This window comes from Diprion similis, chromosome 8 (genome assembly GCF_021155765.1).
Source record: "Diprion similis isolate iyDipSimi1 chromosome 8, iyDipSimi1.1, whole genome shotgun sequence".
Classification (NCBI taxonomy): Eukaryota; Metazoa; Arthropoda; class Insecta; order Hymenoptera; family Diprionidae; genus Diprion; species Diprion similis.
The window spans coordinates 18499542-18513879 of record NC_060112.1 but is presented as its reverse complement, the minus strand read 5'-3'; the positions used below and the strand labels follow the sequence as shown (position 1 = coordinate 18513879).

Below are 14338 nucleotides of genomic sequence, written 5' to 3'. Positions count from 1 at the left end.
CGTGTTGTAAATATTTCACAAGCTTATTGTATATTGAGTAACGTTAAATTATTGCCTTCACATTTATATGTTTACATATCTAATAATAATTTTAATTTAGATTTAGAATTACGATATACCTACACAGCTATATACAGGGTGGGCAAGAAAAAATGGGACCGACTTTTTCCAAACCTGGTTTTCAAGAGCTTGTATTTCAACAATGAATAAAGAGTGATACCAGATTTTCAAACGCGAAATCAAAGGTTTGTTTTTCTACTTTCGAGAAAAAAAAAGTTTTTCAAAATCGGTCGGCACGTTTGAATTTTATTCACGTTTTATATCGGTACCGTTTTATTTTGGCCTACCCTGTATGTCGCACAGTTTATAATACATGATATATCGTGATGTATGGCTCTTTCGCGTTGCTATCAATTTTACCTAATTCATTATATTCGTTTGAATAGTAGAATTCATTTTGATACGTATTCACGTATCGTTTGTTTTTTTTTCACTTTTTTAATGTCATTTTTACTTTCGTTTCACATCATCCTGTCCCCCTTTTCCCCAAATTTTCACTTCTTTCGCAATCGGGACTTTCGCATCCCACCTTTGGCCACGTAGATCGTGACCAATGCGTAGGACCAAATTCAGTACAAAATACTAATACCAATAGTTTATAGCGATAAAATGATTGAAGAATAATTTCAAACGCATACAACGTAACAAGACTAAAAATAATACTACCAAACTGTAGAATTGAATATCAGAAGTGGAAAGGGTTGGTTCCGCAATTCCAGGAATTTATCGGCAGTAAGCATTTGGCAATTCTGATCAATCGAAAATTAATTACTCTGCAACTGCGTTACATTGAACGCATTTCACAGCGATAAATATTGGTAAAAATTTTTTATTGTCCACCGATTCTCAGTTGCAAACCAGCCCGTTTTATTTCTGGCATAGACGTAGATTGTTTCAGTTCTCGTCGGAATATGTTCGATACAAGTTGCAAACGCTTTTTTGATGAAAGAGATTGAGAATTACTTGCAGTTACTCAACATGTTGAGTCGTTTCGCCCGATAAGCAAATCAACTTACATTTTAAAAAACAGTATCGAACGCAATCAGTCTGAATTGCATGCAGAGAATTTGACATGACTAAGTGACCGATGAGGACTGAAATATGTATAAGTTGAGTAATCGAAGCTATATATTAAACAAATATTTATAAACACCTAGATTTAATTAATATACCGTTAGCGATTAGGGTACTCGTAATCCGAGCGGGTTAATCGAAGCTGAAAGAATGACTCCGATACTTTGCAATCCGAATAAATTATTGGCTGATAATTAAAACGTTTGATTGCAAATTCATAATTATCGAATAAGTTTTGTGAAGTGTTTTATTTGCCCGAATAAATCTCATTCGAATTCTAAAGAACTGTGCGAATCTCGGTGAAAATATTGAACACTGAAAAATTGGCAAGAAAATGTAATAAAAAATGATCGTCAAATTTTCATAAAACGTATTATGCGTGCTTTTAATTTTTAACGATCCCGTATCCACACATCCCAAAATTTATACTTCACTCCCCAATAACTTATTTTAGTACACGATCGGTACTGACTCCGCTCGTTAATTCTCTACGTAGCAATAAATAAGTATCGTGCACTCGTAAATTGTGTATAACTTGAATTTTGTGAGGCATTTAATAGACTTGATGGATTTTATCTGATACACTCAACAGATTTTATATTCAATTTTTTCACTTATTTTTGTTCGGCAGCTCACTAAGAAGAGTTATATAAAAATGTTCGTTGAAAATCGTTAATATAAGAATCAAAAGAAAAAGAATAAAGACATGACATTAATATCATGACAAAAAAATTTCATCTCAGATAAAAACGGTGCGTGTAGATATTCGGTACGCGTCGACGTCAAACTTTGTGGTCCTATCTATCTTGCCGGCCAAAAGTTAGACCATCTTTCAAAGGCTCGAAGTTTAATTCATGGCCGTCGCGCTGCCGCGTTGTGTGTTATAAGATCAAGAATTTCCGTAGGGTGACAAGGACATCACGCTTACGTGAACTTCGAAAGAGAATTTACGGAAGCCTGCGTTGCTCACGAAGCAGAAGAAATTATTTTCCATCCAGCAATTAACGATGTTTAATTATACAGTTTGAAGCACTGCGGGACGGTTGAACGATACCTGGAATACGAGATAGCGAGAGACTTCCAAAGAATCTGCAGAATTAAACATGATTACGTACGATCAAGAGTTGAGAACTTACGAATAACAGTATTCGCAAAAGTTGAGTGGAATTTACTTTTAGAAAATGGAAATTTCGCGGTAATTATTTTCATCTTCGCCATTGAACTTTCTCAACGAATTTCATTAGTTTAAAGAGGGACATTTGAAAACAATGTGTTCATCTCTCGCCTCGAAGTCCGCAGTTTAACCGGCGAAAAGCTTATTCCCGACGCACGTAGTCTTGCGGGTTTATAAGGTCGATCCGTGAGCCGTACGGTCAGACCCAAGCTGCTAGAGAGTCTAGGGATATAGGTGACTATAAGGTAGGTGGGGAAAATTGAAACGGACACTCACCATTTCGCGGTGGTTGGGATAATAGGTTTGCTCGATAAGTGGGAAGTTGTCTCGTCCCAAATGGCGCTGCAGCCCAAGCAGGTGCGCGAAGACCCACGGTTTGTCCTGGAAACCACAAATTCATTTTCATCTTCGTAACAACGTTCCATCATCGGCATGAACGTCCCTCGTATACCTCGAGGGCATTACGTGTAACAAATCCATTTTATGGCATCGATTTTTTGCCAAATTATGGTTGCAATTCGGCAAACGATCGGTGCTTGGATCGTCGAAAAATTGAAGACTCAAAATCAAGGTATACGATGATGAACCGCACATGATTGCGATGCGACATTTTCATCTACGACACTTAGATTAACGAGTGGATACTACTCACCTGGAAGTTGTAGATGGCCGTCAAGTTGTTGACGCTCGGCACACCTCCGTACATTAATCCCAGTAACAAGTTTTTGTAGTCTTCGCCAGCGTCTCGGAGATTTTGACGAACCAGCACAAAGTCCGGTTTGAAGGATCTACAGCAACGGAAATTAAACTTCTTGATTAAATAGCGCGCACGTTGTTGGCTCGGATACGTTGTTCCTCGGATATTTATTGCACTCCTTATACAATATCCCTAAGACTTACAATTCCGCGTGAAAAAACTCCTCGTCATAATTCAAATATTATAAAGTTTGTAAAAATAATACAGTAGGTGGACGATTTCCATTTCGCAGAATAAATCCTTCATGCTTCGATCGGCGAGAAATTTTCGCACGAACGATTCTTGCAGGTCTCGAATATCCCTCTGCATTAAAGTGATGAAAGGAATTCGCGCAGCGTCGAATGATCGTCCACCGGGGGATCGCGAGAGAGTGAAAAATTACATTCGTTTACGAGCGTCGAGCTGCAGGACGATACGAGCACTCCGAGCCATCATCGCGCCTTCATTCTGCGGCATCGTCAAGGACTGTGCTATGTGCATGTGTCATAATATAAAAGCTGTAAACCTTGGCACCTTTTATGGAACACGAGACTTAATTACTCGGGGCGCACGCGTGGGTCTGACTGCCGTATGCATTAAGGACTTCCTGCACTCCACCCTGCCGCCACCTTCGTGAACTCTGAATTATTTATACCCTCGTTTTGTCACGGTTCCGGGGCACCCATCTCCCAACCTCTCTCCGTTTCACCATCGAGTCACAACTTCCGGTCGCCGTACGATGCTCGTACAGCCAAAGATATTTCCCTCTTGTGATCGGAGCAAGGATTCAAGTATGCGGGACATCGCGCTTACTACGTTCGGGAAAATTCATCCACTCAAGATTGACGGCGAAAGAGCATTTTTCAGATTATCCGAAAAGTTAGGCAAAGGGAAAAGACGAGAATTTGTTATCATTCGTAACTCGAACGACGGATCGACCGGTTTACGAAACCAAGAAGCTTCCCCCTCCGAATCCCCTTTCGCCAAGTTTATGCGGCTTTAAAGTGAAACCGTTTCTTTCGGCAAAGTTCTGCGGGATGATACACACAACGACGAGCCAAAGTTCGTTAGGCAGGGGCTTTAAGCTCGGGGTTACAGCAGGAGCATCTGTGTGCCTGAGGTTTTCTACAACCTCAAATTGCGCAGGGCCCTCAAGGCTGAGATTCAATTTCAACTGTTTGACCTGCAATTTACCACCAAGTGTCTGCTGTGTACACATTCATTAGCCCGTCTCAAGCGGGGGTATTTCGAAGTTATAAGAGGCGGCTAGCACTCGGAGTTTCCAGGAATTACCCAGCAGCAGTGGCGCGGGTTCACGCAGCGATTAACCATCGCCGACGACACCTTCGCGACAAAATTTAACACCCAATGAATTCTCCGGCACGAATGAGTTGCCTACTCACCGAATCACTTTTGTCCCATTTCGAAATACCGCCATGGAGACGATCGTTCCTGCCTCGCTTGCGGTGAGCGAAAGCTCCCGGAACTCGGCTTGCTCGACCCGGATCTCGTAGTCTCCATGGAGCCGACGTCCTCGGAAGTATTTACTCCAATCGGTGTTCTGGTCGTCCACCACTAGCAGAGTGAAGCAGCGATCTTTGTTGTAGGAGGGACCACGCGTTGCCCCGGAAACTGCGGCCCCCAAGATCGAAGCACCCTGCGCAAAAAGAGAACAATTTCGCCTTACTTTTGGTTCACCTCGGGGTTCATCGTTGATCCTTAGTGCCACACGCTGTTCAAAATACCCAAATACTCAAAAATCCAATAGAAATACTTGTAGATTCAACTATAGATAATTTCTGAGACATTCGTTAGAAATTCGTCACTCATTCCAGAATTCGCATTCCACTTATTTATTCAGACTTGCCAAATTCAGTACCGAGTTCAAGCCTGTCGAGAACCAGCTGGCCTAATTTTTTCACGAACTGTTCAGGTCTTCGATTGAAATCCGGAATAGTTTGTGCGAAACGTGAATTTTCTTTAAGACAATTCGACATTACACGTTTAAAACCTAAGGTCTGACTTTGCTAGATGCATTCTCCTTTTCTCGGTAGGTACTTTTGCTGATCGCGAGCGAAGGTAATAGAATAGAGAAGAAACTTGTACCAGGTGCAACCGTAAACCGCATCGTTAGACTAACGAGACACGGCACGGTGGAATAGTGGATTGTCTTCAGACCACGTTCCGAGCTGTTCGCAAGGTAGTTTCAACACACAGCTATCAATACAGTAAAGTTCACGTCATGTGAACGTGTAAGGGTTGGATCTCGTCTCTCTGTCACAGTAGTAATTAGCGCTTCGAGAATGAGATTTTCATTTAGATTGATACAGCCAGCGCGCGGCGGAAGGGCATGGAAGCGGAATCCGATTGGCTCTTTTGTTCGAGAACAATATCCGTCGTTGGTAATTAGCTGTATAAGTCAACAACGCGGTGTTGAAAATTATGCTCAATACGAGTGTTGCACCTATTATCAAGAATCCGTTTTCCGAGAAGTGTAAAATTCCAACCATATATCTGGCTGGCAGTGTTTTACTTTTCGGGTTGATTAACCCTCCCTCCCCGCTGTGTAAACTTTAGTGCAAAACAAAAATTTCCTCTCTCACAGTAGCTAGCTGTAAGAATTTTCTCCAAAGAATCAACAGAAAATTTCTATCCAAAATTTATTGGAATATTCAATACCCATATTTTTCTGTATTCAATGATTTTTTCAAAATTCTCCGGAGTAAAATTTCCTGTAAAACAACATCCGGGCACTGGAGTGTCCTCAGTGGAAACAATATATCAAAAAATAAGAGTAGGGACGGAGGGTTAATTGAAGCGAAAAATTTCCTACCTAACGATAACAGCCGCTGTAAATTCCCGGCCGAAGACGTCGTCCCCAAGTTTGGCAAGAAGCCTCACCTGGAGCACCGGCGCACGTTTCGCAGCCCGTAACGCACGCCAACGCTAAGCTTAAACTAAAATTCCACGCCACCTCGGTACTGACCCAAATAACCAGACTCTTTCAAGCCCCATTTTCGTTCTCCAGCCTGAAGCGGCTTCCGCGAGAACCGACTCGGAACACGCCTCTCATAAAATAATGATAAAAGTTCCTAGTCTTTCGCGAGGCCGAGGGCAACATGCCTCCACCACCACGGGCGTGCCTAAATTTTTTATGAGGGTGTCGCTCGGATGTAGGATGACTGGCTACCCGATATAGCCGCGAAGCCCCCCTCCGCCCCTTCCTTCGTCTTCCTCTTTTCGCCCGGAGCCACGATCCTCCCACGACCCCGTGCAATGCTTCTTATCTCTGATGCTGTAAAACGTAAGTATGTTTTATTTCCATGGAGAGATTATACTGTCTTCCAATTACCGTTTTGAGCTTCGTTTGTTGGGCACGTTTGCCTCGAGAAGGGTCAGGGGGCAAGAGGTCGATGTTCATATTAAGCGTTAAGAAATACACTCTTGCGTCTACTGTTTGCCCTGAAAAATTCACGTACAATTCCCCCCTATTTCGCGGATAACAGTTATTCAGTTTTTCTATACAATCGGTAAATTGCGACGTGCCTGTGTTCGTGTACCCCGCCCAAAGCGATAACCAAACTCAGGCCAAATGAAATATCGGAGCGACTGCTGCTCGAAAAGGAGCCTCTTCAAAGGATGCTTTAACTGTATAACAGATTGTTTAATTTAATTTTAAATCAAGTTTTTATTGTTTAATTGTATGTCCACGACGCCCCAGCGTGAGCCCGACAAATTCTAGAAACCGCAGAGTTCACGCTGGGAGCTTTTAACGCGAAACACTTCCGAGTAACGAATGAACGGTGTATTTTGTACAATTTCAAATTTGTTAACGACGCCATAAAACCCGACGGAATTTATCAGCTACGTAGATTCGCGCTTCGGCTCCAGTTCGGACATCGTTGATTGGATCCTGTTCTCAGTCTGTACACGAATAACTCCAGAAGCGATTGTATCGAGCGCGCACCAAAGGAAGCAATAAAATTTTGAAAAATAAACCGTGCCTGTAATCTCAACGTGATTTCTAAGCAAGGAAAATTCGACACCTTCGCTATTCGCTATGTTACACGATGTAAAGAGAGGGGAAGAGATTCACAAAAACGCGAAGTACGCGAACGGGATCTGTTGTTTTAGGCCGAGCTGGTATATAGATTTAGAAAAATAAATCAAGCCAGAAGGCGTCGTGGGTGGCTCATCGAGCCTCTCCGAGCCTCTCAATCAAACCGTGTAACTACACGCGCATACTCGAGTCATGTTTCGTTGAAGAATTCGAACCTCTGCGCCGAGAGCGAAGCGCTTCTATCCAGCGGTTAAATAAATACGAGCAATTTAATCCCGACGTTTATCTCGGTACCTGCAACTGCTCGTGCAAGTGTCGGAGTTAAATTGATTCGAGGAACGAACGGAAGGCGGACTTGGCTAAGCCAACTAATTCCACGCCGAGGGTGCAGGACGATAGTTGAAGAGGAGTTTGGGACGAGCCTCGCCACCCTTTCGAACTTGTTCAACCCGCGTTGATTTCACTTATACTGCAGACCAGTAGCGGGGTGAAAGGTGCCGATAGTGCGAGGGCTGTTACCACGGCTTTGCGACGTGGCTTTTAGTGTGAGAGTCCATGCCGCCTGGACATAAAAGTGTGTTGAACCGATAATAGCCGAAAGGGATGACGAGGGTCGCCGCGTTGTTTCGCGTTAAGGACTCCAATACCGACCCTGTCGGAGATCCCGGGCACGCCATATTGCCCCAACTACAATTACCTTCTCAATTGACAGACTTGGGATATCCGTAGTCGGGACGGTAGTTTCCGCTAAACTGCCTGGAGCTTTTTTCTTCCATAACGCCGGCTGAAAGTCAAGTTACGATAACAAGGGCCCGATGGAGAAAAAAAAAAAAAAAACTGTACAAAATATGGTGCTGTGATGAGTTGAGTTGAGAGTTGAGATCTTAAAGTCGACGCGTAATCGCTGCACCTTCGAAGCCGTTTCCGTCACAACGGTATACGCCGGGTACTTTACGCGAGGGCGACTTGCGTGGGCTTGACAGATTGATTCATCTGTCCCTTTTCACTCGCCATTCAGACGAGAAGAAATTTCGAATTTTTTCTTTTATTCACCCTCAGTTTCTTGAGGCATAAAAGAAGGTGACGTTTCTGAATTAGCGGTTACTTTCGTCGAATAGAATCTGTCTCACTACTGAATCTACACCTTTGATTTAAGCTTTCGTGTCACCAGCAGCTTACTCAATCTACCCTGTTCGAAATTACGCTCGTCAAGCTCAACGCCGCGGCTGAATTTCTAAGAATTATTTGATAAACTGCAGGTCAAATTTACGAATACAGTATGTATCTTGCCTGACGTGATACCGAACGGCATAATCGTTACCATTCTATGGTGGTACGTTGCCGCAAAGTATGGAAAATATATAACAATATGGATAGTAACGATCATGATATACCTTGGAAATGAGAAGGTCTAATAATGGTTTGCCTTTGGGACATGTGTCGATGTAATTTGAGCTTGCGTCTGAATTGTTTTCGTTTACGAATATAGTGAGGCACGTAAAGTGAATGAGTTTGAAGCTCAAGCAGACTCATTGACTTTCAATTTCGTAGCTTCATGGTGTAACGAGTCAGAAGGGTAGAGAGATAGACAGAGAGAGAGAGAGAAACAGAGAGAGAAGCTCTGAGATCTTTTGTCAAGGAGTTTAATAATTGAACTGGCTTTGAAATTGTATTATGTTATCCAACTCCAAGTAGCACGTAATCATTTACCTTTGACAATTTGCCTTCAACGCAATGATTATACACGGTTGTATCGAATTATTGTAAGCAAATTAGCGCCAAGTCAAGCATGTTGCCCAATTTCCTAACTAATTATCCGAAATTTGATGAAACCAACTTGCTCAATATATCGCTAGGCGACTCTCGACAGCGCAGCGGTGCTTGCTCGGTGTGTTTTGCATATTCCAACGCCCCGTGCATGTATATGTATAATCTGCAGCCCGTATAACCGTATCCCATATACGGAGCTTAACAGTGGCATGGCTGAGTGTCTGATATAGGTCAGTGATTACGGCCAGGATGGAAAGCCAGCCGAGGAACAGAAACGTAAACACGCGATATGATACACAGTCGCCGTTTTTCCCAACTATTTCCACGGGGGTTTCAAATATTTTTACCCGTTTTCCTGATAACCGTCACGTTGCAGAAAAGGAGTATTCCGAATTACCATAGATACATATATTTTACAATATGCAAGCATTATACACATACATATTGAACTAGGAAGTAAATTAATACGGGGAAAACCGCAAGACTTGTATCGAAGAGTCAAATCATGCGGAATTCTTACAGGTACTTTTTTTTATACAATTATTCACTGTAAATTCTTTATCTTTCGTTTTCGCAGAAGGTTAAGAACGAAACTTTAGCGTAATGTGATTACTTTCGCACCACTTGCGCGGGTCGTAAAATAAACTTGAAACGGCAACTCGGAATTAATCATTTCTCGTGCCTTTGAATGCATTATGTATTCATCATTTTTGTCAACAACTTCAATTCCCTGTAGCTTTATTTTCACAGAACAAACTTAAAATCGTATTCAGACCGATCTTTCACGCGTAAGAGGATAAAATTCCTTGTTTCAATTTACATCAGCTTTCCGTCAAGTCAGCGAAGCCTCGACTCTAAATTTACTGTCTTTAAACCCATTTCTCGGTTTTACGCGGTATAATTTTACGACTCACGGATACTACGAGTCGCACCTACTTATGCCTTCTGAAATATTCATTCTTTAATGAAAAGAAGAATAATTTTCAATTTTTTCAGTCTAGTTCAACGAGAACTTGGTGTAATTTATTTTCAACACATCCGAGAATTTATCTTCACCTCATTAAACCGTCACATCATTACCTAACGTACCGTAAACTTCATCTTGGCCTCCATATCGTTTCACGTCTTCATCGTAACCCATGTATATATGTCAATTCACGAGAGAAGAACACGTTCCTGAATAATAACGAAGCGCAAGTTTCTTCGAGCAAAATTCACCTGCCCGTCTAGACTGACAACAACTGTAACGAGAAAAGCACAGGATATGTGCTTTTCGCAAGCGCGAAACGTTCGCGTGGCTGCAAAAATTCTGCCAACAAATTGAAACATTTTCCGGTATGGAGGCTAAAAAAATTACTTTCTACTACCGGTAACGGACGCATGCAAATTGGCAAGCTGCCTCCACGATCTCGGTCATCCGAGCTCTGCAGCGACGTGCTTGCACGCTTATTTGCATGAAACTCCAATTAGTTAATGCGGTTTTCTTCCCTCAGGTTTCCCCCTTTTTCCTCCTCACCAACGCCGGGATGCAACTTATATGCGATCGCCTCGTTGCAATAAACAAATAAAGGGGATACTGACTTGGTCCGCGCCTGTGATTATAACGGATCAAAAGTTAGTTTCGCATTTATTATGCAAAAAATTGCCACTAGTTTTCCACAGCGAAATGCACATTACGAAATCGAATTATTCGTGATCATGAAAAGTTATTGTTAAAATAGTTTACATGCTTTTTCTCATATGTTTGTGATGAACTGATCAACAAAATTTTCCCAACGATTTGAGGTAAGAATAAGTACGCACGTATCCAAAAAATGATCAAGTTTTAGATCTGGCCCTGCCGCTATCGTATCAGAAGATTTGTCGCCTTTTATCGAGCCACGTGCTTACTAGCGTGCAGGCACGTCGTTATCTGCAGAATATAACGCTGTTTACGTATAAGTGCCTACCTCTCTATTAACCTGTGGCTGCACCTATAACATGCAGCATTAAATAGAGCGGCGTACGTGTTGTAACACGAGGGTGAAATAAAACAACCACTGCTTTTGGAAGATAGGGATGAAAATACGCGTCTATCTCTAGTTTATATATCTCGTTCTCTCGCCGGCTATTCAATGGAACTCGCAAACGTTTTGAAATATCTCTAGAGTTTACTGCATGCAGGCGGTCGAATGCATAGTGCAATAATAGGGAGGATGTATAGACGTGCACGATGAAATATACGTGAAATTCCGGGAAGCTCGGAGTCTCTATGCACCACGAGTGCATAGACTCCTGCATTTAGTCTGGATTATCCGCTGCAATCGTCCATTGTGGTAATTTGATCCGTAGAAACAATGTTCTCAATTTTAACCGCATATTATCACTATAATTCAGAATTGTTTCGAGAAACCGTCAGAATGATATTTTCGAATGAATTTCACGACCAGGTCGCGCGTGTATCCAGTAACGTCAGCGCAACTGAATCATTGGTTATCAAATTTAATTCTCAAATTTTTCAAAATCGATAAACATATTGGCAAAACTTAAAACCGTTAGATTTGCTAGTTTTTTCGGTAATTTTTAGGATCCGAACACTTTGAGTCTTGGAATTAATTTGTAACCGCATTTTCTGACCAATCGGTCGTTCAGAAGCACTAAAAATAATCCAGGAAATTGTAGGATCAAACTTCCTGATTCTCTGTTATTACAACGCCGCGGCCATATTGAAAACAAAACGACCGACCGCAATGAATCTGGGAGGATGAATATATCGAAGGGTAAGGGCGTAGCTGGATCTGAAGGAGGCTTGGATATCGATTTTCATCGTGAAAGAAAACCAGCAGCAGCCCCGGATGCCCCTCGATATGCAATTGATTTCATCACTGGCGACGTGCCGAGTCGAAGGGAGGCGACAACTTACGCGCTCTTCAACCCTGTTGTATTGAAATTTCCGATAAACGAGAAGAAAGGAAAGGAAGGCTATGCGGTCGATTGTCGTCTAGCAAAAAATCTCTATACCGATACTTCGCGTCACGCGTCGTCTGATGACATCTTGAGACACGAGAAGAGAATTCAACTAGTCCTGGACCAAAAATTGATCGACAAAATGACCGCAGCGACGATCGTCAATGCAAATGAATTTCCATAGAATTGGAGTTATCACAAGTTTTTAAACACGGTACTCGGCCTTCTAATTTTCCATCCCTAATCACACTGCCTGAGATTTTAGGCGATTAATTGCTGCACGCCCTTCGAGTTCTCCGGTGTTTTAGAGCTCAGTTTCCTTCGACCCGGAAAGAGTCGTTTATTATGGACAAGTGATGCGGGGGAAAATTGAATCTCAATTTTCTCACTACTTTCCGACTCAAGAATGGACTCTCCGCAATGGGAAAAAGAGGTGTCACGTAGCTTTAACGATGCGATTATCAATTAAAACGGCAACTCGGGGCTCCTAGAAATGTGATGTTTAATTCGTTGCGAAATTGAAGGAACTGCGGAAAGACGGGGCACCACTATCCTGATAATTTATTCAATCAGCTTTGCGCGATTGTAAAACCTTGAAAGCGAAGCGTCTGCGAATGAAATTGAAATACTTGCAAGCTTAATTCGCCCGGTCGAATGCTGTTAAGAAATGTGCGAGGTTTCGCATTGATTTAATCGACTTAATACCACGACTCATTCTCGCGATTCGCTGTTTATCTACAATCTACATGCAGTACTCGTGGACATTTGAGAGAATAAAAGAACGCAGATTCGAGCTACCTGGTCAAAGAAACTGGCAATTTATTGTAGAAGATACAGCTCGCTGGGTGAGGTAGACAGCAACCTTTCCTGCTCTTGTGAAGTGAACGATGCGAATTTATTCCCGAACAAGAGTATTTGATTAATGCTGAGAAGCGAGGGTGAGAAAGAAATCGCGACAACCGAGATACTCTGCGAGAATCTTCTCTCGCTTTTTCATTCGTGCTGAATCGAACAAGCGTTTCCACCTGAATTCCTACTCAACGATTCCATTCGAAAGTTTTCATTCGTCTCTACTTTTCGTCACCTGTCGTATATACCGTAGTTACATTGAGTCGTAAAAGTCCGTCAAGTTTTAGACCTCCAGCTCTTCTCACCGTTTGGCTCTCTGCAAGATAGAATAGATCGAATTTTCTCACTTTTATCTCAGATTCAAATTTACGCTCACGTTTTACCTCGCGCTTTTCTCTGAGAAGGATTTTTATGACCCACATTTTTTATGCAAAGGGTTCGAGAAATTTCCAAACAAGATATCCGCTCTCCGATACATCCTGAAATGAAATCCGACCGGAAAGCATACGATTTTTGACGGAGGCTGCCTTTTTCTCTCAAGGCTCGACGAGGCTCGAATTGATATTGACACCTTGGAATATTTTACTGAAAATCTGTCAATCTGTCATAATCTATATATACTTATATTATAATTTGATTCCTTACTCCAGTGGTGTTGTATTATACTTTCTTTCTGGTGAACTCACATTTTCCGATTAAAGAAGAAACATTAGTCAATTACGAATCAATCATTCTTAGTTTATGATAATTCTACAGAAACAAATGTAAGGCAATTCTTGAGTGTATCACTGAAAGCAGATTGCCTTTGTAATTTCAGTTCTCACAGTTCAGCGACATTTATTCTTTTTTTATTAGAGAAGTTTGGATGTAAAAAGGTTTACCAGATAATTTTATTCCAGAAGCAGATCGATCAGAACTTCTTACAACTGAATTGTATTGCTATTTTCTTCACAAACCAATTGGATCATAACTTGAGATCAGTGTAACGTTTTCACAATATTCTGCTCATCGAAGGTGACTCGTATAATTTTCGCGGTAAGTTTCTCGCCGCGACGACGATTCGCTCCATGAAAAGTGACGAGCTTATTCAATCTGGCGTTATCTATATACCCATTGAGGTTCGTGTAGCGGTTGGATGGTCCGCAGGGGGAAATTAGCTCCACTCTAAAGATAAAATCGTGAAAAGATTTAGGAATCGCGTGGTAAGGAAGGTAGTCGAGTCGGCGAAGATAAAGTTCTTTCACGCCTCAACATAAAAGCTCGCGTCTCACTTGATGCTCGAGTCCCAATTCCGAGGGTCAGAATCGCGTTACTCATCCATTGTATTCGCGGCGTGTCTTCAAGATTGGCGATGTCGCCATTACACGCGTGTGCCTATTGTCTACTTGGGTCGTCAACTTTTATACTCGACCCATTAAATATAACGAGACAAAACATCGGCTCGCCTTATGCCGTTTCGTTATTAACGATCCTTCGATATCGCATCGCCATACAGGCAAGAAGAGCGCTTCGTCTACCCCTACAGTCGTGTTTCTCGCAAGATCGTCGTCGAGTTACCGATCTAACGAGATCTAACGAGATCTCCCGCGCCTCGGGCGTCGACAAAGCTTCAAGGATCTCTATAAATATATAAAGCAGAGAAAACAAGCGAGCTGGGACCCGATTTACC

The 14338-nt window shown here is 42.1% G+C and overlaps 1 protein-coding gene across 1 annotated transcript in view; it reads right to left on the bottom strand.

Moving 5' to 3' along the window:
- Positions 1-14338, bottom strand: part of LOC124409112 (synapsin) — a 96691-nt gene that overhangs the window by 77565 nt on the left and 4788 nt on the right. Inside the window, exons 5-7 of the mRNA XM_046886533.1 lie at positions 4448-4701; positions 2961-3096; positions 2585-2689 (exon numbers count right to left, since the gene is read on the bottom strand). Of these exons, the coding sequence (XP_046742489.1) occupies positions 2585-2689; positions 2961-3096; positions 4448-4701 (495 nt within the window). The remainder of the gene's footprint in view (positions 1-2584; positions 2690-2960; positions 3097-4447; positions 4702-14338) is intronic.